The sequence below is a fragment of the Alosa sapidissima genome, chromosome 15, assembly GCF_018492685.1.
Source record: "Alosa sapidissima isolate fAloSap1 chromosome 15, fAloSap1.pri, whole genome shotgun sequence".
Classification (NCBI taxonomy): domain Eukaryota; kingdom Metazoa; phylum Chordata; class Actinopteri; order Clupeiformes; family Clupeidae; genus Alosa; species Alosa sapidissima.
In genome coordinates this window covers 3,855,580-3,882,217 of record NC_055971.1, presented here as the reverse complement: position 1 = coordinate 3,882,217, position 26,638 = coordinate 3,855,580, and the positions used below count along the sequence as shown (strand labels likewise).

The window sequence follows — 26,638 nt, the reverse complement described above, 5'->3', positions numbered from 1 at the left end:
GGTGGCCCCTTTAATAAATAACGAACAGTCCCCTAGTGTAAAGTAGGCCTATTCTAAAATGCATGCAATGGTCTATCTTCAAACTCCTCTTTTATTGTCACATGGAAATTGTATGGCTATCCCAAATCTGTTTGGCTGAGACGGGTGTGGAGTGAACAGACTGGTTAACCTGCCGAAATTCAAAGCTTCATCGCTGCAGTTACAGGAACTCAAAGCATGCAAACTCAATATCTTCTGACTCGAGCCAAAGGTAAAAAGCGAACAGGACACAAATGAAACCTCGTCTCATGCCCCTTGTTGATGTTCATGAGGTTACAACTAATGTAGGATATAGCCAACCTAAATGCCATGTAAAAATGTGTTAATAAAATGTTTAATAGGATACAACCTGGAACAAAACAATACAACGTATTCTTACTCAAGCCAGTCGTCTGTGTGAAGAGCCGTGGGTCAATACTACACTGCCTGCTTCGAGTGTTTCCTGACCAGGAAGCATGCGCAGTTACGTCCTGCTCTCCGACTTAAAAACAGCTGGGTTCGTAGGATTCTAACGAGAGAGCAACGTGGGACTGCTAAATGAAGGGGGGCACAGTGCGGATTTAGACGTACGGATTAAGGCTCATCTAATGGCTTCACTGCTATGCGAAATAAGAAATGAAAGAGGATTTATGGCATACATCAAGAGAGTCTGAGAGAGATCGGCGAGAGAGAAAGAGAGATAGCCCGCTAGCTTGGCAGGGATGCAATAAGAGCACAGTGGAAACAGACGAATAGATACGACTGTATACGCTACTGTTTAGTCTGCATCCACAATACTTGTCACCTCTTCTTCTTTACACTGGCATGGAATGTTCCCGTGAAGGTAAGGATAGCCTACGCGCAGTGCTATTAAGCAGTGAACATAGCCCACCCTTTAATTACAGTCGTCTTCAAAGTAACCTCAGGGATAATCTGTTTCAGTTCAATTTTAGATTAAGGGTTTCGTTCAGAACTGGTAAAACGTTATTTTATTGAAAAATAATCTGAGGAAAAATGTCACATCAAGCTAAGGCAGCATTCAGATGTCTTGATTGAAATTGCAAGATATCCCACCACTGGCTGTAACTTAGCTCTTCACTTTCTTTTCCATTTGGATTAGTCTATTGGAAATGTAGCACTACAGGGAATGTATGGGCTAAAACTGGCTGAAAATGGCATGCAAGGTCTGTTCACAATCGCATTAGAGAGGAGGGGGGTATTATATTAAGGAATTTAATAAATTCTAATACAGTTCCCAAATGTTAGTAATGGGAGTCATCACTGCCTCAGATGATACTTGTCGAAAATGCTTCTCCAAGAGGGTAGTTTCTACTTCTACTATCGAATTGAACTGCTGGTTGAGACCAAATTGATCAGTTTGCTTTACATTTGATTGTTTTTTTTGTTGTTGCACCCTTTGTTTGTGTTCCATCTGTTCCCCTTGTATATCCCACATTTTTGGTCTTTTCTGGTGTGATGGTAGGCCTATGTCCTATAGCCTACTTTATTCAGTCATTTTCTGACACATAGGCTACTGTATGTTGCCCGTAGCTGTGTAGTATTAGGAAGGTTACAGGGGAGTCGGGAACAGAACCAGAGCAGCAGTTCTTCAGGTTGTTTTTCAACAAACATCCTATAGCCAATAGATTCTGTATGGTACCATTGCCAGTAGAATAGTTGTGAAATCAAACATCTCTGTAGCATTCAAGTAGTAACAGTTTGAGATTAAATATGCCTGTTTTCACAGTAGTTTGTAGAATTTAAAAATGGGAAAATCGGTCCAGTAGCTGTATGTGTGATGCTGTCTTCGCAGTAATCACTGTGTACTGTCTTTTGAGTCACTTGTTGATGATAACTTAACATCTAGCACACTGGGTCAACGCTGCAGAGAGCAATGGGGATGACGCTGGCCAGCTTTAGCACTCCGTTTAGAATGAGTGGATCTCACTGCAGGTCAAAGGCTTTCGAAAACAGACCCCCTCAGCTCCACTGTTCCTCAGATGAGATGAGGCTGTAGCAGAAGGGGGCATTAACAAGTCAGTGTTGATTAATGTTACGGAAGCGGAGGAGTGTGCTTGTCCGTGGGTTGTTTTGACACCTTGTTGCTAATGGCGCCACAAATATTTGGGATGAAATATTTATTTGCAACAATCAGTTCACACTCGGTTCAGTCAGTGTGTTATTACGTGAATCCACAGTTTTTGACTGAAATCTTAGCCTTGCACTTTGTTTGCCTTGGAGACATTATCAAATGAATAATTAACAAAAAAGAGGCTGAGTTATGTTGTTTCTTCATTTATACTGTATGTTTGATTCCCCTCTTGCATTTTATAACTAATTCAACACAAAACATGGTTGTTAAGTATACTACAGTTCCTATTACTGTGGTGCCTAGAACACAAACGTGTGTGCGCACACACACACACACACACTCTCTCTCTCTCTCTCTCTCTCACTCACTCACTCACTCACTCACACACACACACATTAACTGTGTGGAAAGGTGAACTTGTGAAAATCTTTACAATGTTAATTAAGATACAAATGCCCAAATAATCAAAATATTATAGTTTTCTAATTGTGTTAATTTCAATTAAAATCTTTGGATGGTGCATTGCACCCACATCAATAAATATTTTCTGAACATTACACCAACAACGAACATGCCACCAATTTGCAGGTTTATATACTGCTTACCCCATTCTATAATATATTATTACATAATATGATTATGTGCCTCACACTTAACACTGCATCACATAACAGAGATTACTAGTGTTAATAGTTAATAGTTTCTTGAAATACTACAGTAGAAATATGCACAAGAAAATGTTGCTCTGTGGGTGTGCCAACAAATGCCTTTTGGATAACAGATTGTAATCTTTGATTGAATGAGTTAGTATTTTTATTGTTGTATGTAAATGATTTACATTTGAATAAAATCAATGAAAAGGCTTTAGGGCTGTTAAAGTAAGACTCAACATGCAGACAGATATTGATATGATTGATGGCCTACAATTATCACTTCCATTGCAAACCATTATCGATGATTAAGAAATGTTCTACTGAAAGTGTTGTGCGAGTGAGGAGTGTGTTCAGGGGAGAGTGTGTTCAGTCCTTAAGGCTTCTGAATGAACAAAGTAGGAAACCCACAGTATTTCCTGATGGCAAAAATGGTGGATTTCCATAGTGTCTCTGAGTGAGACAGGAGGCAGTTTAATCCAGTGGACATCATTTAACATGACTTGTCAGAGGACAAATCAATGGAGAAGGGTTATGCTTCTACTCTGATGTAAGCAACTGGCTAGTCTGCCTAAAGGGAGGAAAGCCTGGCAGCATTCTCTTTTGAAATATCACTGCCAGTGCCAGTGTTGAACTCAGTCAGTTGATGCCATGGAAACCAGTAGAAATGTCACCTACAAGTGCAAATAACACACAGAAAATAATAATAATAAGTGCATTGTGCATTGAAGTGCATGAAGTTAGCTTGATTTGAATTATACATATTTTTCTGAAGAATTAGGTAGCCGTTCCAATAGCAATGTAATGACCTTGAGCTTTCTCTTCTCTATTCTTTGTGAGAATACAAGGACACCCAACCCTACTATTATAGCCTTTGCATGCCAATGTTGACAGAATTACAGAACCTCAGTCACACTCAAGACTGGTCACTACTTCTCACTCCTCTAGACTCCTCTATAGTTTACCTCATAAACCTAACATGCAAGTTTGCTCCCACAGAAAATTCCACCAAATATATTAGTCCATATATTTTGGAAAGAAGCTAAATTTACTTTCTAGAATACCTCTTGGAACAGGCAGCTTGTTTACTCTAAGCACAGCATTAATAGTTGTGCACAACAGCTCTGCACAAATAAAACAATTATTCATCTTACAAAATGTTTTGGGTTCTTCCTTGGCCCATGTTATATCTTTTCACAAAATGTAATGAAAATTGTGCACATGTTGTTTTATGCAGTCTAGTTAACAAACAAACAAACAAATTGACACAGGTGAAAACATAACCTCCTTGGTGGAGGATCTGTTATAGATTTATTTAGCAGGGGTGCTCTACTGAGTCCCATTGTAGTTTATATGTATCTCCTACATCATTGTAATCTCCACCATGTGTCAAGTCCAGGGCTTTTAAAATAATTGTGATGAGATGTTCTGCCTCCTCACCCATTTCCTCTTTTAAGTTGGAAAGTTGTCCCAACACTTTTTTTCCATACAGTGTGTATTTACTATAGCAGTTTGCAAGGAAATCTATAATCGCCTAAGGTTTTCTCAACAGACAGACACACACACACACACACACACACACACACACACACACACACACAATTACTCAAACATGCATTTCCAGGAGGTATCAAATGTCAGCGGTACAGCTTGGTGATGTTTCCTCTCCTCCTTTTTTATCCTTCCTCTTTCTGATGCACACTTACATTTTATTTTAGTGGTCAATAGTATCCTCAGACTGCAATCATTTTGCTAGACCTTTATTGAACATTTTGTAGTTATAGTGGCTTTGTTTATGGTGTTACTGTAAATCTGCAAATGTAAATGTGCCTTAAAGCAACACAGAGCTTAAATTACCATGGACTGTCCATTTCCCCCAACAAAAATTTAATGTAGCACTTAGCCTGACCCCCTTTTCCATTTCTGTGCAGTGGTAAGCATTGACTTTGGAAAGTGACTACTGCTTGTCACGCATGAAGTATCCTTAACAGTAGAATGCTTTCCTGCATTAGAACGTGGATAAATGTTTGCCCTCGGGGCATGTCGCAGTTTAAATGGCTTACTGTACTCTTCAGTTAAGTAGAGTATAATAAAGATAAACTGGGTCTATTGTGAGAAGAACGTCTGTCTTTCCTTACAAATTGATTCATATCTGATTATTATTTTAGATGTGCACCTCACATTGAAAGGGAGGTAGGGCATCATCTAAATCAGGTGGAAGTTGACAAGGAAACCTAATGGCACATTCATATTGTGAATGTAGCACAAGCTTTTGTTTCTCACTCCTGGCACAGCTGAGAGGCAGAGTGAATCTCCAGTAGAGAAGACAGACTACAGCTCAGCATCTCACCCTGAAACAAGACTGTGAATATTGTGCAAATGTGTGTGCTCATCAGTAACCAGTTAGTCCAGTTACTATAATACAAATAAAACATGGACGTTCAGTACCATCATCAACTATTTTTTTATTCAGAGTTAAAAAGCATTCAAGATATCCAAGAAATTATGGATTGATATCTCTTGACCTTACAAAATGTGAAAACTGAATCATTGCGACTTTGAAAGAGAGTGAACTCTGAAAATACATCATCATATTACTTTGCTTAGAGATAGAATGCCTGTCAGACCAATTCACCAACCCACTCTACAAAACATTTTGAAATGGCATGCAAAAAAAAATCACTGAACAAGATCTAAGGCAGTGGTTCTCAACCTTTTTTCAGTGATATACCCCCTGTGAAATATTTTTTCAGCCAAGTACCCCCTAACCAGCGCAAAGCATTTTTAGTTGAGAAAAAAAAGACTTAAAACAGAGCGTTGTGACGTCAGTGCCTAATTTAAACTTTGGAACCACGACTCCATCCATAAACTTCAACCACGACTCCATCGTTTGAGTTTTGACAGTGATTGACAGGTGATGGCGGGTGGCATGTGACACAGGTTGGGTCGAACCATCCTGGTATGGGGGGGACTCTGGGTTTTTAGGATAATGAAATTGAATAGCCAACTGAAATATAAAATTATTTTTATGAACTTATATTTTCCTGACATATTTATTAAATCATTGTTTTTAAAGTATTTTTGCATGGATTCTACTTAATCGATGTATATTTCAACCCTAAGCTGTTTTTTAGGGCATTTTCACTACCTTTATTCATAAGGATTTATTCTGGTCATTGTAAGTGCCACACACACATATTATATATTGGGTTTTTTTTTCAGCAGAATCTAGGCTATCCAGATCTGCCATCATGTCATGTATTAGTACTAGCATTGATTTTATTTTGATTTTTAAAGGATTAAAATATAAAACGAGTATTATAAAAAATCTTATATTTTGATATGTATCTCACCACAGCAAGCTCATAGCTCTACATGCATTTCGTGCATAGGGCAGGTCCTGAATATGGCAATATCATTGCCATGGTGGAGGAATTATCTGTGGGCTGAGCAATTATGTGGTGTGTGCCTTACAGAAATAATTTTTTTATTTTTTTTATTTAGTGATTTAATGACCTTTCTGCGCTCCATATCTGTGACACGAACTGATCTGACCTGACTTGACCAGAGTCTACGTGTTATATAGCCTGTGTGTCCCTATGGTGTCTGCACTCATGATTCTCTATGAACAAAGTAAAGGCAAAAAAGGTGTTTCTTTGCCAAACAAATTGGGATGCAATATGAGCCTTGAATTGGATGCCATGCAGGAATTTGATAGGATCTCAAAACCGGATTATGAACATTCTTTGCCATAGAGAAACACACAATAGAGTTGGATTATAAACATGCTTTGCTACAAAAACAGACAAAAACTTGAGGTAAGTCGAGCTATATGAAGTTATTATTTTGCTGTCACTTCGTCTGTTTTATAACCCAGAAGGATGTACTTGGTATCAAATGATAGCTCCGTGTCTCCTCTTTCATTTGACATACGTGGCATATCTATCCGATCCGCGAGTAATTCAAATGAGAGTAATGGGTGTGCAGCATTGGTTTTTCTACATGACGTTATTATTTTGTAGTCACTTCATCTGATTTCATAAGCCAGAAGGATCAACATACTTGCTATCAATGGATAGCCCTGTGTCTCCTCTTTCATCTGATATAGGCTAGTTGCCATATCTGTGTGTTCACGGGTTCGCGAGTAATTCAAACGAGAGTAATGGGTGCGCAGGTGAACGCAGAGAAGTAAAGACTAAATATGGTGCAACTTGATTTAATTTCATGATTTTTATTTTCATACTTTAACGTACAGACAAGTGCGTTGTCTCGTTGGAAAGCCCCACTTCTGCTCTGTCACGCAATAAAGGTTACTTTCATCTCGCTGCGACGAACAGTTGCGGAGCAATGTAACAAAGAAGAAAGGGTGTGTTTTTTGACGCACTTTGCGTCAATCGGGTTCTAAGAGTTAAAATCTCACGTACCCCCTGGAGTGCCTTCACGTAACCCCGGGGGTACGCGTACCCCGATTTGAGAACCACTGATCTAAGCCTAAGGGACACATACTGTATGTTGATCGCTACTAAATAAATGTAGATTAAAAACTGTAAAAATTAAGGAAGGAATAGGTTGAGGAGAGTGAAGACTTGCTCCAGGCACAAGAGAGGGAATAACCTAGTGGGCTGCATGCGCTGGAGCATGCATGCTGATGGGGAGCCAGCTCCTCACAGAAAAAGATGTGTTGATAGCTTGCAGTGAGAATATCAGTGAAATCAACCGCATACACTAGAACCAGACATAGGTCGTAGGTTTTGGTTTATAAATTAAGTCTACAAGACTCTTTTGGTCTGACTCAGATACCATAATCAAATACCATAATAAAGCTTATCTGACACTCACAAATGTAACTGATGTATGTAACACTGATATATTATGTAATAACACTAATAATAATAATAATAATAACTGTAATAACACTTGAGAATGCTGTTCCTTTGATCTTTACATTTGTCTGCATCTTCAATTGCACAATTTGCATGTTTTACTTTTTCTTATCAGCAAGAACTGTATGTTAGTAAATGGGGTAAATATTGCTGAGAGACTGGAGATTGTACCTTCGATTTCACAAGTGTGGGCTCTCTTCAGAAGCAAGGACAGCTGGTGAAAGACACAATTCTCCTCCTTTATCTATTCATTACGTGTTTTCCTTGACCGAGAGGATGCGCTGTTGAAAAGGAGCCCATGCTGGGCACAGCCCTGACACATCCTCACTGTTAGATTTTAGTGGTTTTCTGTATGTCATTCTTTTGGTTCTTTGTTTAATACTGCAGAAACTGCGAGGACAGGATGTTATTTGTAAGCAGACAGAATGTTGTCACCTTACAATAGCAAATGGTGTACCTAACTAATTGTTCCCCCACAAGACGTCTTAATTCAATAAGGCTATATCACTGTCTGTTTTCCCCCTCCAATTTGACCCCAGACGTGAATGTATATTCTGGTATTATAATTAGCCAGGAGTTTCCCAGATCTTGGCTTCAGTTTCTTACCTTGGCTTCACCTTGCAACATTGTGCTGTGCTGTGCGTACAACAGGGTTACCAGAACTCTGTTGTTACATCCAGAATAAAGAACTATTCTTTCGCAAGCCAGCCTCAAGTTTTACCTGCTCTTAATTACACTGGAATCTACTCGGTCAACTGTGTCTCCATTTGGAATTAAGGAGACAATTTTAATAGCATTCTTCAGTTGGTGTTTCCACCCAGTTGTAGCATTCACAAGAGTGCTGCTGGAGCACAAATCCTTGTCTTCACTCATCTTTCACCATGATTAACATTCAGGATTTTTAACATGACATTTTTGTTATTCTTACAGCTAGTAAATTAAGCCATAGTGTGTGTGTTTTTTTTACAAGTGCTTGTTTTGTTTGAGTGGTTATTTGCCCTCTGCCACTGTTGCTATCATTGCTCTTCATCTAGTGTGGTTACCCAAGGTGAGGGTTTTTGTTTCACTGTTATATCACTGTTGATTTATTCAGTCACACTAGTGGAGCAGCTTCACGTGTGTCCTCCACTGAAAAGCGTGTACGATGCTCTCCATCAATCACGGGTGAAGCTTCCAATCTGATTGACATTCTCAGCAGATGCTCAGCTGTTTGGTAGTTGCCCATGGTTTTGACAAGAATGTCCATACATGCTCAGTCTTTTGTGTGCTGTTCTGGGCCTTCAGCCAAATGCTTGTGTGAGGGGTGTGGAGAGTGAGAAAGGGGTTTTCACTGGGGGAAAGTGCCATGCCTACGGGGGCAGCGCTATTAGCAGGAGCCACAGCAGTAAAGAATGTGTCCCATGGAGATATTCCTTCTAGCACTGGCAAAAGAAACTGTTTGTTTTCATCGTGAGAAGTTAAATGTTGCTGTACTCTGTTATCTAACCACAACTAACAGTATTCTTGAGGTAGAGGATGTGTATCATTTGCAGGCTTTAAAGGTGTACCAAATTGAGTTCATATTCGTATTCAAGGGGCCAGGCAGGCAGTTAGCACTTAAAAAGGAAAATCAGTAGCCCTCTATGGTCTGATCCTGTTCCTCTGGTGAGGGCTCCTAAGCCCACAGTGTTTTTCAGATGATAAAAAGAGGGAATTTGGGGCAGGCAAACATGCTTCATCTGAGCGTAACGCCGCTTGATTGGCAGCAGGAGACGTCCCGCCCACCTCCCTCCCAGGTTTAATTAGGCTCTTTACAGGGTTTTTTTTTTTTACTCTTTTCCAGGCCTCACATCAGAATTCTCATCAGAGCCAAACTAATGATGGATCTTTTTCTTTTTTTCCTCAGCACAATTAGAAATTGAAACAAGCTGAGTTGCACCTAGTGTAAGCTTACCCAATTAGCAAGAAAAAAGGACAAACTAGACATTTCTGTTTCAGTCCTGATGTGCACGATGCTTTTGTGCTGTCATCGCCATATGGTCTGTGCTGACAGCCACGCTGAGGTTTATTGGAAATGATGGCGCTGATATTGGGGAACTGCGTCAGGCATTTAGAAGGTGATTTATGGCGGGAGATGTTATCAGGCTATGCTTTATGGTTTGATGTGAAATCAGGACAGGCATTTCTGTGCGTTGTAATGCTTGATGATGCAAGCCTGTGTGATCTTAACCCTGTGTGGGAAGATAAGGGAGGGGTAGCTGCCATAAATAAGAACCTTTCTGTTCCTTGCTTCGCTCTCACTCCAGAGATGAGCAGCTGAGGCAATAGCTCACAAAGGCACCATCTCTCTTTCGCTCTCTCTCTTGCTCACTCACTCACTCACTCTCTCTCTCACACACACACACACACACATTCACACACACACACATTCACACACACATTCACACATACACACACACACACACAAACACATACACACATTCCTTGTTCCTCTCACTTTGGATCTCCCTGACTCTTCGGCTCTTCAAATTCCTCTCACTCTTTCTCTCACTGACCCATTCTCTTATTCAACCTCTACCTTTGTTCATGTTTCCTCCTTTTGCTCTCTCTCTCTTTCTACACACACACACACACACTAAGGGAGACATACAGCAAAAAAGGAGACCCGTCATATTTCTCTCTTGTACTTGTGCTTTTTTTGTTTTATCACCATAGATAAAGTGGATTAAAAAGAAGGATTAGCCTTGACTTGAATCACACTTTTATGGCTCTGCTCTCTGCAGGTTCACTTAGGGCTCCCTCCGTCTGGAACCCTAGGACACAGGCAGTGGAGATTGTGCAGACAACAAAGGGATGCTGATGAGCTGCCTGGCCTTGGATCCCCTCACTGGTCAAGACGTCTGAGGACAGGCACTGCAGGGTGCCATAGAGTGGTGGACTGTCCATCTCTCAAGCTGTAATCACAGTGGACAAGGCATCTAAAAACACAATGGTCCTGCTGTTCATTTTATTTTAGTGACACTGGTTTGGGAAAGAAGTGCTGAAAGACAGCCAGAACGTGATGCAGCAAATCATATCCTCCATCTCTCCGTTCCCCGTTTTGGTTGTTAGGGAGACATTTACCTCCAGTTGTTAAGGAAACTGAGCAGAGAGGGGTGTTGGTCATGGCGAAGCCATTCTACCGCCTACAGCGCTTCTTGCGACGGACTCAGCTGCTCTTCCTGTTCCTGGGCGTGGCCTACATAATGGCCGGCAGCGTGCTGCTGCTGCAGCGGGCAGCCCTGGTGGTCTCCCAGCGGGGGCTGTCCCTCACCTCCAGCTTCCTGCCCCTGCCCTCTCTGCCAGCCCCACCGCGGGCGCTGAGTGGCACGCCAGTGGTGCGAGTAGGCCCAGTGGGCGCCAGACTGCCAGGGAGTCCAGGCCGCTATCGGGCAAGCCAGTCAGATGACCGAGCAGGCCCTCAGTGGCTGCTGTCCAGGAACCAGGAGATCCGACAGCTGCGGCGCCGGTGGTTCCACAGCCTCATGTCTGAACAGGATATGACCAGAGCAGACCCGGTTACAGCCAGGAGGAAGGCTCCACACAAAGGTGCTGTAAGAACTGTTTAATCCACTTTAATATCCCGACAGCAATGTACATTGATCTTGAATTGATCTTTAGTCATGGGGAATGGGGACATCACCACAGGTTGCCTGCAAACTGTTGATAAAGACATTTCCAGGTTTTTATGGATAGAATTGGCATCATTATACCATTTAAACACTGTCAGATTTTGTTTGCTGAATTGATTTAAAGGCAATATAAAAAGGTTGAGGCTAAACAATTTACATAATTTCATTTACTTTTATCACACTCTTGCCCAAATGGCCAGCAACAGGATGATGTTTCATTGAAACATGTAAAATGTTGTTAAAACATGTGTTTTGTAAAATGACATAAGATACTGTCATGTGGCTAGTAGGGGGCAGTTAATAGGTGATGGAAATAATCTTTCCCTCCATATTGTATATTAAAAGAAAAAATCACTGTTTGCCACCCCTCACTCCTCTCTCTGCTCCACTTTGCCACAGCAGGTGAAAACAGTAATTTTCTGTGTATTAGCCGCATTGTGTATAAACTGCAGGACAGTGTTCTATACAAGTTAAAAAAAGGTAAAACATATTAATACCATATTAATTGCCCCCGTGTATTAACCTCATAGCTGAAGAAATGTTGCAAAATCAAAGTATAAACCTCGGCTAATAGTTGGGAATTTACACTACTCCATTTTGTTTGTTTGTCTCTAATTTGAAACAGGTACATACATTGGCTGCTTCCTAGATGATGCCAAGGACCGGGCCTTGAAAGGGACTGTTTTTTATGATTTCCGCAGAATGACCACAAGCTTGTGCCAGGACACCTGCTCTGAGAGGTGAGGCTTCCTGTGACTGCTTCTGCTGTCTGCCTTCCACACTCCTCACGCTGTGGCCGTGAACCGAGATGGCCGCCATAGGCAGACGGGCTTCAGTTTCAATAGACATCTAGTCCATTGTTGACTTAAATCAGAGAATAATGAGACAGAGCCGGTTAGGATGGGGGAGAGAATGTGGTGTGTGTTTGCAGTGTAATGCTGAGTGCCAGCTGGCAAGATCCAAGGTTGGTGACTTGGGGATTTGCCAAATCACCACAGCCAAGTCTTCTTTCTTTAAAAGCAGATGTGTGGCTCTCTGACTAACTGTGACTACTGTTTGTGTGTGTGTGTGTGTGATACACCTGTTCAGGCTATTTCTTCTGTGCTAATTGACCACCGTTTGAAAAAGGAGGTTAAACAACTACCCCTTTAATTAACCCCTGATGCTCTGTCTTTTATTAATTAGTGTGTCATTCTCTAAAACAGTTACCACCATGACAACTCACCCTACCGGTAGGCATCAGATGGCATGGATCCAGTTAAAACTATAGCCATCTCTTTAAGGCAATGAAATAGTTTTTCTCTAAAATGATCACCATGCAGAAGCATGAGCTGATATTTATTCTATTATTCTATTATTCTAATAACATCTGAAAAGAGGAATGCGACCCAGACAGCAGGGCTAGTCATTCAGCACCAGTCATATCTACAAAGCCACCCTGGTTTCTGCCAGTTCCAAGGTCCTGGCTTTCACTAATGTGCTCTGCTGCCAAATGACTCAGAATCATGATAGCGAGTTATTCTGCTTTGGATGCTTGGTAGTGAGGGGCTGAGGGAGTTTAGTGTAATGACCCCCCCCCCCCCCCCCCCCCTTCCGTGAATGCAATGCAGGCGACATCATAGATTTGCATGAAGGAAGGGAAAATGGCCTTACTTGCATGGTTGCCATGGAAACATTCAGATACTACATCTTTATCCTTCTGAAGATCTGGGGCTGTGAGGCTGTTAATAGAGTGAGAGAACAACACATGTGTTTTGATGAACAACAAAAGCAGGAACACAAAATCTTATTCCAGTCTACAGCAATGACATCGAAGTAACAGATGAGCATATATTGACTTCCTCAAAAGGTCTGACATAAAAAAGAAATAGAGGTGATGTCAGCCAACCTAGTCATTCTGTGGTCTTTATTGGGGGCACTGTCCTGAACACTAAAATCCTACTCCAGCACTGAGAGGGATATGGGTACGGAGGGGTGGAACTGTGAGTCCCTTACTGACACGTGTGTGTGTGTGTGTGTGTGTGTGTGTTGTCACATGGACAGAGAGGGAAGTGTGTGCACCAGAGCGGTGGCTCGGTTCAGTCCAGTTGGGTTCACATGAGGAAGCCCAGATCAGGCGCCCAGGAGAGAGTGGGAACGTTTGGATGCTCACTTTCACTCCGCACTGTTGGAACACTTGGCTGGAATGTGGCCCGTGCGCCATCACCATGGCCGCCGCTTCTGAGGCTGCAGCTGTGTCCATGCAGCCGCTCACCAGGCTGGCAGCCGCGGAAGATAAAACTGTCTCTTTCACTCACCGCGCAGGTGTCCGAGTCCACCCCTCCCCCTCTCTCTTTTTTCCTCTCTTTCGCTGTCACCAGCCCTCCAGGTGGCTTGGCTGGAAGGACACTCTGCTCATTCATTTGATGGCCCAGCACTGCTAGCCTAGCGTGGCCTGTCATCCAGACAGATATGCGTTTCCCCCTTGAGCTCGGCACATGGTGACCTCTGTGGGTGTGAGTTCAGCCCCAGGCAAAGAAAGGCAGTTGGTGGTGGGAGGGGGTTTGCAGTTGGATAGTGAGGGAGAGCAGGGTCAGATACAGAGAGAAGAGGGGCTCACCTCTAGCTGACCTCCAGCCCAGCTAGGCCAGAGTGAGGCTCCCATCACACACACCTAATAGCACTGCCACTGAACAGATGGCCTTGGAAGATGTACAGGACTCTGGCAATGCCTATGTACTTGTGTTTCTCTTCCAACAGAGTTGGTGTGTTTGGATATTTGATAGCTTATAGCTGACATTCATTCAACATTCCATAATTGACAATAATAATAATAATAATAATAATAATAATTATAATTATACAAATAATAATAATAATGAAATAATAATGAGAATCATGTTGTGTTGTGTCAAATGAGGATCTTCTTAAGAGCAATGTTTAAGAGTGCCACATTTCTCAACTAGTGGATACCAGTTTGCCGGACTGGAGTATGGCTCGGAGTGTTACTGTGGCAACCGCATCGCAGGCCCACGCATGAGGGAGGAGGAGTGCAACCTGGACTGCAAGGGCGAGAAGGGCTCCATCTGCGGGGGTGTGGCCCGTCTGACTATCTACAAGGTGGAGGAACTACTTCCTGGTCAGAGGAGATGTGAGTATTAAGATGATGATGAGAGTTGGTTTTAAAGCTGCCATGGATAGCTGATCCTTTTGTAGCTCTATGACACACACTGTAGGAATATACAAACACACCCAGACCCATTCACTCACATTGACCACATATATGCACATATATGCACATATATACACACCTACACATAAATACAAACAAAAACACATGTGCTCCTTCACCTTCAGGTCGTCTCAGAAACTGTCTGCTGTCTGCATCCTCCATATGCCCCCCCCCCCCCCCACCCCCCGCTCCCACACAAGTCCTCTGGGCCCCTGGAGGCCACCCTCCAGCCTTTGCTGGTTTGACACTCACCAATCGACACACACCTTCTCTTATATCACCTGCTCACACACACTTGTCCAGGCATCAGCTTAGCAAACACCTGTCCTGAGGTCCTCCTCTCATTGCCACTGCTGTGTTTCCTGGCTGAAGCCCCTTATGCTACGCTGAGATACCACCACAGCAGGGCTTCTGCCAGAGCAAAGCACAGCACAATTTGTCATGATGCCTTGACTAGAGTGGAGCTGTTCCGTATGTGTGTCCGCCTTTCTTTGTCAGTGGATAGAAGGAGAATGCAAGAGCTTTGTTTTGGTCCACTGGAGTCAACAGGGCTTAGCGCATTGTGTTTGGAGCAGCAAACAAAGGGTTTCTTGCTTTAATGACGGCTGTTGTGAAGTGGGGGGTGAGGGAGGAGCAAGGAGCATGATGAGTGAGCGACGGAGAGAGAGAGAGTGTGTGTGTGTGTGTGTGTGTGTGTGTGTGCGCGCGCGTGTGTGCGTGTGAGAGAATGAAGTGCTAACACAAACAGGCTTGATGTGGCTGTAATTACGCCTAATCACACATGCACAGCAGAGCTGAGAGAGGCATCGGTCAATGAGTCGATTCGCATACACAACAAACACACACACACACACACACACACACACACACACACACACACACACACACACACACACACACACACACACACACACACACACACACACACACACACACACACAGACAGACAGACAGAGACACACAGACAGACACACACACACACACACACACACACACACACACACACTACAGGATTTGCCTCTCCACTACTTGTGTGAAACAATGGATGGATGTAGGGAGGTTGTTTATGGTCATTCATACTGTTGTCTACAACATGAAGTGGCTTATGAAGGGTTGAAGGGTGAATTTTGGAGGTCTGATATTATAGATAATATGTGGGAGTGGTGTTACTTTGATAAAGAAATAAATAGGTAAATATAATATTCTCTTCACCCAATTTCCTTGCAATTTGATAAAGGCATTTGCCTCCAAATATACCAGGCTTGTTTGGGTGGAAACTGCATAGGAATAATGTATAATGAAATGTGAGTGAACTACGCTTTCCTTTGAGCATATTAAATCCCACATGCTGTCACTAAGATGTCTCTGTCTCTCTCTCTCTCTCTCCCTCTCTTCCTCTCCTTTGCTCTCTCTATCTCTCTTTTTTCTCCTTGTTCCTCTCTCTCTCCCTGTCACTTACTTTCTCCATGGCTCTTTCTCTGTGGCTCTTTCTTGCCCCCCTTCCTCCTGTGTTTCCAGACAGGAACGTGCGCTACCGTGGCTGCTTCAGAACTCCTGAGAACATGACGGCCGCCGCGTTTGTGCGTGCCGTGAAGCGCAACGTCACCTCTCAGGCCTGCATCGAGGTCTGCATGGACCAGGTCTGCCCCTCTGCCTCCCCTCACTCACCACTGTCCCTCACACTTCTTAGCCCCCCTGTCCTTCATCAAACCTCACCCCCCCCTCCAACCAATCAGCCTTTCTGCCCCACACATCTAGCCCACCTCAGATCGCTCCATTCCACTCATCCAAAGCTGCACTCATGCAAAGGGATTTTCATTGATTGTCATGAGCTCCTTTGTGCAATGGCTTGCTATGCAGACTCCCGATGAAGCTTTTCTTACTGCGCCTGAAAACAATCTGGCTGTTTAAACTTTAATGTGTCCCTAAAGAGAATCAATTGATTCCATAATCAATCCTCTTCGCTACTTTGCTTGTGGTGATTGCTGCTTCGCAGCCGGTGCTGGCATTCCCCCAACGCCCCTCAACCACCCCACACCGTCTGAGATTGCAGCTGCGCTGTTTTCTTTAATGGGCTCTATCTCAATTGCCACGAAGCATGGTGCAGAAACAAGCAAGTCACGCACCTCTTCTCAAAATGCTTTCAGATAATGAGATCCAAAAATAAATTATTGACATGGGAATGCATTGCCACTGGGCCATGTCATCATGTGTTGATCGGTGTATTGATTTCCATATCTTTTGGGAAATTTGCTAAGGAAATCTGCCAGTATTAGCTTTTGCAAAGAAAGTTTTTGTTCAGGCTGATTTGGTGAATTTTCTCCAAGACTGCTGCTACTGCTGCTAATTGGAATGGTGATGGACATTTAAATTTGGGGGCACAGACACTACCTTTGATTAAAAACTGATGATAATGGACATGAACATTAGGTTTAATCAGATAGTGGTAGGATTTAGTGCAATACCTACCTGTGATTGTTTAATAACCTAACAATCACTGAACTGTGAATTACATCAGTATACAGTTCACTTTGGTTGTGCTTGATCATTTAAAATGTAGCATGAAATGATCTGTGATTGTCTCTCCTTGTGTTCTGATCAGGAGTATCCACTTGCCATCCTACACAAGCTCCAGTGCTTCTGTGGTTATGCGACTCCTGTCTTCAGCCTCCATGAGCCCGTGGGGGAGGAGCTCTGTGCCCAGGCTAACACCACTATCCCCACGGCGGCAACCAATCATCTCCATTGCCAGGTCTACCAAACGCCCGTGCAGGGTAAGGTCAACAGTGTGTATAGATTAGCGATAATAAGTCATCTATATGTAAATGATGTCCAAATGAAATGTTAACGCGCCTTTCCCTCTGAGTCTGTTGCTGCTGCGCTGCATATTATGTGGGAAGAGCATACTGCAGATGAAAATGTTTAGCTTGAAATGGAGAACTTTAGTAGTTCCCTCTCGAGACCACTGCTATGTTAATATCGTTAGTGTTTTAAACTAAAGAAAATCCACCACTACCCTCAGATGATAAAAGTAAAAACATGGGAAGACTGTTTTTTTTTAAATTGGCTCAACGTTCTTAGATTCTCTTACTGATATTGCTACATATCTTGATTTTATTGATATAAAGGGACTGACAGGGACTGGTGTTGGGATGATGTACCTGTGACTGACATCAGCACAGTCTGAGTTGAAACATCCACTTCTCCCCTTCCACCAGACTCCAGGTGCACTGAGAGGAAGTTCCTGCCAGAGAAATCCAGCTCACTAGTTGCATTGTCCAGCTTCCCTGGTGCGGGCAACACCTGGGTGCGGCACCTGATCGAGCTGGCCACCGGCTACTACACAGGGAGCTACTATTTTGACGGCACTCTTTACAACCGAGGTAATTCTTTAACTGCCTTAAAGCCAAGAGCCACTTTAGTGGAGGCAGCAAATCAATCACTTGAATTGGCTCCATTCATTATCTTGCCCTGAGAAGAAGACAGAGCTTTTTTGGGGGGTTGGCTAGCTAGGTAGAAAGTGATAAATGTAGAACTAATTGTCATTGTGACTATTGTAAAATGCTACAAAGCTGGCTTTAGACATTCAAAAATGAACTGTTCTGTTTTGTGTGTGTGTGTGTGTGTGTGTGTGTGTTTGATGATGTTTCCGGCGGTTTGGAGGTTTCAAGGGCGAGAAGGACTACTGGAAGAGTGGACGCACCATCTGTGTGAAGACCCATGAGAGCGGCAAGCGGGATATTGAAATGTATGACTCCTCCATCCTGCTGATCCGAAACCCGTACCGCTCCCTCATGGCCGAGTTCAACCGCAAGTGTGCCGGACACCTGGGTTACGCGTCAGACCAGCACTGGAAGAGCAAAGGTAGAAAGCCCACAGACACCTCCTCTCGTCAGCGCCTTACTGTCAATCTCTGCCACGCTCAATTGATTTTATGAAATTGTCCTTGTGGCTGTCACATGAAGATCATGTCTTTCATGAGGCCTGTGCTGGGTGACTAATAAATAATCTGGTGGGGCTGGAAGTGTCTACCATAATACAGGGTGATAATCTCCCAGTGCGCCGGTCTGCATTAATGTTTACCGTCACATACTATAATTGTAAAAGCGGAGCTTTTTTCCAGGGGGCGCTAACGTTCTGATGGAATATCTCTGTTTTATGTGCTCTTTTGAGAATCGTCCCTGACCTTGTCCGTGCATCACAGTAATTGGTGTCCAATAATAGAATGTCTGCAGAACTGAGTGTGTGAGTAGTGAGTAATGTGTAGATAATTATACTTGTTATGACCATTTCCTGTTGTTCCTGTTTCTTATTGTTTAACATTCCTTTTGCATGGGATATCGCATTAATGCATTAATATAGCATACATTTATTTATTTTCATTGAAGTATGGTTGGATGAGGCATGAGCTAAAACAGTTAGCTTGGACTTCATAGCTCCTGTCTTCTGCCACCCATCCCACCCACAGGGCTTTCTGTGGTGCCACCAGTGTGTGAGAGATGTGAGTGTGATTCCTGTGTCTGTCCTCTCCCCTCCTCCAGAGTGGCCAGAGTTTGTGGGCAGCTATGCATCCTGGTGGGCGTCCCACGTGCTGGACTGGCTGCGGTACGGGCGCCATGTCCTCGTGGTCCACTACGAGGAGCTCCAGGACTCACTGGTGCCCCAGCTGCGCGTCATCGCCAACTTCCTCAACGCCAGCGTCACCGAGGAGCGGCTGCTGTGCGCCGAGAGCAACAAAGACGGCCACTTCAAGCGCTCAGGTGCCCGCCGGCCCACCTTTGACCCCTTCACGCCAGACATGCGGCAGCTGATTGACGGCTACATCGGCGCCGTGGACCAGGCGCTGAGGGAGAGCAACCAGACGGGCCTGCCGCCGGACTACCTGCCCAGGTGATCAGAGGAAACGTCCACAAGTCTGATCAGCGTCCCCAGAGGACCAAACTGGCCTTTCCCCAACCCTTTCTACTTCACCATTACGACCAAGAGGAATCTGATCCCCTCTGTCTGTATCAGATGAGCAGTGTACTGCTTCACTCATTGCATATTGTGGCCGGGCCCTCCTGTAATGCAGCACTTGGAGGGTTTTCCCATCACTGCCGCTTCAGTTTATTTGTGTGCCACATGTTTTGGATGAGGGCAGGGGTAGGACTCTGGAGGAGGGCCGTGTGCCACTGCTTGACACTTAGGATGGTGCTTTAAGATTTACGACAGATTAAACCGAGCAAACTGACTTTGATGAAATCACAGATAGTGTCTTTTTTAGTCATTGTTTGAGACAGAGCAGAAAATTCATTTGAAAGCCTTCTTCCCAATCGCCTCAACCATAAAATCAGAGGCTTCATCTTTGTTATTGTTCTTACATAAACCAACACCGTACAATGAAAATCCTGCCACAACTTGCTACATTAGTGCTGCGTGGTTGCCACTGATTCCGACGCACAGGCATCACACCACCGGGAGTGCACTGGGCCCATCAGGGCTGTAGAGCCGCCTTCACACTGACTGACTGTCCCTGGGAATGGGAGGCTGGAGGAGGCTGGGCTGGACGCTGCAGCAGTCCTCTCCCACCATGCTGGTGACGCCTGATGGAGGAGGACAGAGAGGGAGGGAGAGAGCGGGACGGAGGGGCAGGGGAAGGGGCCGAGACATGATGAGGGAGAGGGATCTCCTGCAGCGTAATCTCATACAATAAGCCTCTCTGGGCCCATGCTGCGAGCAGACAGAGAGGAAATGATGGCAGAGGAAGGAGAAGGACAAAGAGGCAGAGTAGAGTCGCCACCATGACCATGGGAAGTAGCCCAGAGGAAGAGGGGATAACAGCCGCCAGACCTGGCCAGCTAGACATGCTTCCCACAGCACGTGGGGAAAGGGCCAGCATGGGCACACACACACACACACACACACACACACACACACACACACTCCCAGTGTACCCAGTGGTGTGCCGCTGCCTCCCCCTCCGCCCCCCCCCTCCTGCAGTCTCTAATCTCTCCTGAGCTGATTATTGTGCTGCACAGAGGCCCAGATGTGACTGGCTTTGACAGCGCTGCTGCCACATTCCCCTCTGCTCTGCTCCTCTCTTCTCTGGTGGCGCTCATCACATGAGTGTCTCTGCACCGCGTATGGTTTAGTCATGTATTTATTGAAATAGTTTGAATGGACGCCAGGATCTGGCGTTATCACAGTGGACTGCGCATCAGAACACTGATTCTTCAGTGTTATCCTTTGGTATGTCCAATAGTCAACAGATTGTACGCTACAAGCTTCATTCCCATGGAAACAAAATCCATTCATCCAATCCATTCTCCAAACCACTGAATTAGTATTTGTTTGCCCTGGTGAAGAAGCAGCCATGGAGCAGTATTTAGTCACAGGACGGGAAGAAAGATGATCATGGCTGTCTGCAGAGACGCTTGAGGAGGAGGAAGGCTGCACTCTTCTGTGGGAGTTGAATGGGCGGTAATGGGGTCCCTCAGAGAGTAGACAACCTCCTCCCAGGGGTCACGCTGCTTCAAGCCTGTGACTCCTATGATAGATTACTGGCTAAATGAAATGGATGTCATTGCTCTGTCTGTGTAGCAGATCACACCTCCGTAAATACTGTGTGCAAATACCTGCATCCGTGCGCCTGTGAATGTGTTTGGCCACCTGGGACTTCATGAGCTGTGAGGACTGTAACAGACACATTGCTTACGAGCAGATTGCTGATGCTGGGTGTACATTCTTCTTGCATTTTTAAAGGAACACAGCGGGAGGCTGACTGTCTTACAGGCTTCAAAAATGTAAAACTGTCATGAAAAAAAAAATCAGTTTTTGGAAAGGGGCAGGTCCCCAAAAAGGTTTTGATTGTGAGTGTTGCTTTAATAAAAATTCATGAAGCACACTCAAGTGTCTGAGTCTGTTTAATCATGTCAACCAAAGTAAAGGTTTTTGAAGTTTGAGTGTTGTATAACACAAAGTATTCCCAGGAACTTAAAATAAACAAGTTAATCTCACAAGAACTCACAAAAATGTAGACTCCTTTTTATTGCATGCTTTATAGCCCTACAGAGACCTAGGTTTTGAATTCAAAATGTCAAATGATCCAACAGACACATACAGTACACACCCACAAACACATACATAGAGACGACAATCCCTTTTGTTTAATTAGAATAGAAATTGATTGAATATGCATCAGTGTCCTTTGGGTGAAGTCGAGTGCTGTCATGGGACAGCCAGTGCCTCCAGACAAGTTAGAGCTCCTTAATCGTCTCTTGCTCGGCCCAAGCCCTCAGAGCACTGTAAACACAGCGCAATCATTCCTCTCCTCTCTTTTCTTCTCTCCTCCCTTGTGAATCCAAACGCCTGGGGGTGTGCACAGATCCTGCTCATGAAGGCGAAATGGGCCTCTCATCCTTTCATTCTCTTCCTCTTCTCTTCTTGTTCTTCGTCCTTTACTTTGCGGTGTGGCTTCGGTCCATGACCCGCGTAAATGGAACTGTCCACAAACGGGCCTTGAGCTGTTCTGAGGGCACGCTGACCTCGGGGTCTCCCGCGCTGCGTTTGGTCTCAGCGGCGTGCTTCTCTGAGAGACACAGCAGGCTGGGTTAGTCTTGCACATGCTGTGAGCGCATGCTCATTTGAATGCACTCTACTTCTAGCTTCACATTCATGTCCATTCAGTGGAGTGGTTGCAGCTTTGAAAAAGCCGAAGGCTACGTGCTGCTATGTGTTTGTGTGATGGAGCTTTTGTGATTTAAAAGAAGGCCCATATTCCTGCAAGGCAGGAGCCTGAATAATACAGGCATGGTCTTCCTCTGATGTGCACAGCAAAGAGAGGGTATTACTTCATGATGTGTTTCAAACTTGTGACTCCTAAAAAGGTGTGTGAGTGTGTGTGAGAGAAATGGAGAGAGCTTAAGAAGAGTTTTACCATGCCAGGTCTAGCTTGTCAGAGTGGCAGAATCAGCGTATGAAGCCTAATGGTAGCTTGGCCAGCAGTGTGGAGCTCCAGCAAAGCCAGTTCCAGTGTCAGGCCCAACTACAGGACCGCCGTCACAGTGAGCTGCTGCTGACTGGTGGAACAGATGGGTGTTGAGTCTGTTTTCCCTCTTCAAAGAGATGGGGGAGGGGGTCATGGAGGATATCTGGTTCACCCAGATGACCACCAGTTTTTGCCACAAAGAAAACACATTTGAATACTGAGTACAACACTAGTGGCATTGTTTGTTTTAACAGTACATTGTATGTGCTGAATCATTGTAAATGACATTTTCAATACATTATCATAAATAATTGTATAGCTTCTCAACATTTTCATGGCCTTTTCATGGAGCCATTATCCACATTGACGCAAAGACGTGAAATTACTTTAAGAACCCTTGAAGCATCTGAATGAATCACCCTTGGCCACCAGAAGCTCCTCATACACTCTCTCTTCTGAAGTCCTCCACAGTTGTGTTCCTTTGACTCTAATGGCACATATGATCAGTTGTAATTGCTTCTGAAGTGGGCAGAATGATATGAGTTCAATACAGTATGTGGTTTTGTGTACTTGTGCAAAGACAGATGGCCTAACAGAATCAGAGTAGCATAGTAGCGAAGTAGCAGTTGCATAATGTAGCTGCCAAACATGCACGGGGGACATTTTGATACCTAAATATGACAAGCCGATTACACTGACCACCAGTGAACATTGGGACGAAAGTGATAACACCATTCTTCTGCAAATCCCCATAATTATGCACATGATAATGCGTTTTAAAAAGGCTTGGGGGACCCTGAATAATAATTACCTTAAATCATCATTGAAATTCTGAATACTGAAAAGGGCTGCGAGAGACAGGTATTTAAAAAGTCCAGACCATCTTTGAAAGTCTAATTTAGCAGAAGAGAGGGAAGACTTTATCCTGAACCAGCATCTTCCACAGGGCTGCCTCTCTCTCCGAGGGGAAAGAGACACGTAACTGAATGTATGAGTAAAGCTGCTACTTTGGTCTCAACATTTACTGAAAGCCCTGTGGCATGCATGCCAGAATACTGTAAGCAAGTAGACCCACAGGGCATTCAACAAGGCATGAAAATGAAACCATCTCAACACGAGAGAAGCATCACAAACCAGGCCTGGGGTGCGCACTGGATGAGATCCAGCAGGGAGTTGAGCAGTCCCTGTTGATCGTCTCTGTGCTTGTTGTTTACGCTGTGGGGGGAACAGTCTTCCCTCTGTTACAGACAGAAATCGCCTTGAAAGCACAGCAAATTACTTTTTGTGGGGTAAGATGCACTCAAACACACTTTGCAATGCCCTAAATGGGAACATGACTACATTTTGAGTTGGAAAAAAACTAGCGAGCATCGAAGAGAGATGACTCCTGTGGGACGTTGAAGACTTTTCCTCTCCAAAACATTTACAGGAGCAGCTTTCAGTAGGAACATGAAGCTTCAACTGAAGGTGTGTCAAGATGTACCTGCCGTAAATCAAACAGAGACATAGAACAGTGGTTTCCACCTGAACATCCGAAATTAGTGATGGTTCAGTTTCAGTTTCTTGGTGATCTAAAGCTAATTTAGCTTACTCCATAGGGAAGCTATATGTAAGCTCTTCACGTAAGTTATGAAGTCAGTTTAAAATGAATAGAATACCAATTCATAGAAAAAAATCTAAAAATAACCAATATGAATTAATAATCTAAAAATGGATTTAACTGGATGGCTGACTGTACGGGCGTGTGCACTATTCTGTACTCCTTTCAAACACTTCACTACACTGCCCAAATCACTACAGTTCTTTCAAACTGTAAATATGTGAAATGTATACAGTGTGCAGTGAGTTCAATTATACGCCCCCTCTAAATGTATGGTGCTGGTGTTCCATTTCTAGTCTGGTAAAACAGAGCTTGTGCTCATGTTCAGGAGAAGTATCCAGATGGGAAATTAAAAAGAGTTGGGATGAATATCTTCCAGCTGTTTTGAAAATAAATCTCCTCAATGATTACTCTCTGCTGAACAACTTCTGGGTATATGTTAGGATTTAGTGCTGGCCTTGCACGGTATAGCCTACACCAACAATCCAGATAATTATGACTAAGGGTTTGAGCCCAGGATTTTGAGCTCCACTGTGCTAATTTGCCTAGATCGTTTTAACCATACTGATGGCTGATTTCAATGTCGGTGCAACTTGCCTATCAAAAAGGTTTAGAAAAAGAATGAATACTGGTTCTCACAGATATGAGATTCTTTTGCTAATGCTGAGGCAGTGCTCTAAAATGGTTGATGCATACTGTATGCACATAGTCATAAGCAGGCATAGTGCAGTGCTGGCTCAGTACCCTAAGGCTTCCTGTATGAGTACCATTGTGGTCTGTGCTATTTCTCTGAACAACAAATAAAAAGTGCTCTGATAAAGCTGCATTTAACTAACATAGGGACAGACCTGACACTCAGGGGCACTGCCCCACAGTACAGAGAGTGAAGTGGCATACAGTATGTGTGTTAAGTCAGGTTGTGGTTGTTAGTTAAGTGTTTCAAGATTGCCTTGGAGCAATAGGCCAGGGCAGAGCTACACTTCAAGCAGCCATCGAGACGTACAGTACAAGGCCTGTCTGAATTATGTAAATGCTCCTAGTCTTTCAACTGGGGTTAACCATGGAGGAGCAGATGATTTTCAGATGTCGATGGGAAAACTAAGTCTATTAATTAGTAATGTGCTAAAAAGAATTTGAAACAGAGAGAGCAGAAAAAGAGAATTTGAAAGCATTTGAGATCGGCTAAAAGCAAGGCCAAATAATTCTCCTTTCATTTGCTGTACTACAAGAAAAACTTTGCACATACAGGAGATAATCTATAATTGATCCACTTGCCATGCTGGGTAAATCACATAATGGTATGTTTGACGACCATCCGTTTTTTCATATATCTACACAATAACACAATGTCAATGTACACATATATTGTTACAGCATGAGAGGAGTTTACAGAGGATGAGTATCACAGTCGGATCCACCTTTCCAAACCTCCCACAAAAAAGCCTCCAATAGCTGGAGTCACCATGTACCACTGCAAGCATCGCACACTCAGCCATCTCTCAGCCTCTGTTAGAGGCCACATCACACGTCCTGGCTGGCGTGCAGTGATAAACCTGTCCTGTTCCACTATAAGGTGTTGACGAGTCTGAGTCTACAGGAAAAGTAGTCTGGGAAAGGAAGGCCACTGGTGACAGGAGCAAAGGATTAGATTGTCTCATTTCAGAGAGGAGGGATTGAGACAGTTACACAGCACCTCATGCTTGGCTGTTCAGCGTGGCCAATAACACCACAAACATTAGGACAGACTAAGCGCAATGTGAAAAATGTGTATTTGTGTCAATGTGAAATTATGTTTTCTCTATAGATACTCTGCCTCCCTGTGAACTAGGAAGCTTACTTCTATAACTAACAACAACCAGAGCAGGTGTGATCGTGCTGTAGAGGCAGAATTTGGAGGGGAAAAAGTATTTTATTATTCATACATGACAATCGGAGTAATTAGTAAGGGTAAGAGGAGGAAGAGACAATCGAAATGAGTAAGTTATGGAGAAAGTAAATGTAGATAACCACTTAATATGGATGTGTGAGCTTTGAAGCTGTTATCATTAGAAGCATTCTGGGAAAACAAGGTTACATGCTAAAACATCAGAGGTCTTCAGGGCTTTATTTGCTTTTAACAAGTGATTTTTATTTTGAATAATATGAAACACTAATGGAATGTTATTTTCTTACATAATGCTTTGACTCATTTAGCCTACCTTGCTTGTTATGCTATTTCTACTACAAATGTAAGCACTAAAACCAAAGCTTTTCCTAATGACCTGGTTGGGTCTTCCCCGCCCACACTGTTTGCGTGTGTGCAGTGCCTGTGTCCTTTCTCTCCCTCTCTGTCTGTGGCCAGTGAATGGTGCCCAGGTATGCACAGGTGTGGGCGAGGGCCTCCTGATTGACAGGTGGAGGGGGATAAGAGGCTTGCTCATTCCATGCCGCTTGCGCTCCCTTGCTCCCGGCTTTTGGCCTCTGATTTCCGTGTGAATCTATGAACGTATGAGCGAGAAAATGCAAATGTATGAACAAAAAATGTCAAACTAGTTTGAAAGAATGGTAACACTTTTTGGTAAGGGTACA

General features: G+C 43.8%; 1 protein-coding gene across 1 annotated transcript; it reads left to right on the top strand.

The window, feature by feature from the left end:
- The first annotated feature begins 519 nt into the window (after positions 1–519).
- On the top strand, positions 520–21,406 carry LOC121684439 (WSC domain-containing protein 1). Its single transcript, XM_042064491.1, has 9 exons — positions 520–862; positions 10,406–11,210; positions 11,919–12,033; positions 14,239–14,423; positions 16,023–16,144; positions 17,107–17,278; positions 17,723–17,887; positions 18,168–18,368; positions 19,046–21,406. Exons 2-9 carry the CDS (start codon positions 10,787–10,789, stop codon positions 19,396–19,398), a joined length of 1,737 nt encoding a protein of 578 aa, XP_041920425.1. The 5' UTR covers positions 520–862; positions 10,406–10,786; the 3' UTR covers positions 19,399–21,406.
- Positions 21,407–26,638: the final 5,232 nt, after the last annotated feature.

What these genes read in the sequence shown, in the direction of transcription:
- LOC121684439 (XM_042064491.1), top strand. Translation starts at nt 10,787, where the DNA reads ATGGCGAAGCCATTCTACCGCCTACAGCGCTTCTTGCGACGGACTCAG. An exon ending in GAGGAAGGCTCCACACAAAG is followed by an intron (nt 11,211 to 11,918) that starts GTGCTGTAAGAA and finishes AATTTGAAACAG; the next exon opens with GTACATACATTGGCTGCTTC. An exon ending in CGGCACTCTTTACAACCGAG is followed by an intron (nt 17,888 to 18,167) that starts GTAATTCTTTAA and finishes GGCGGTTTGGAG; the next exon opens with GTTTCAAGGGCGAGAAGGAC.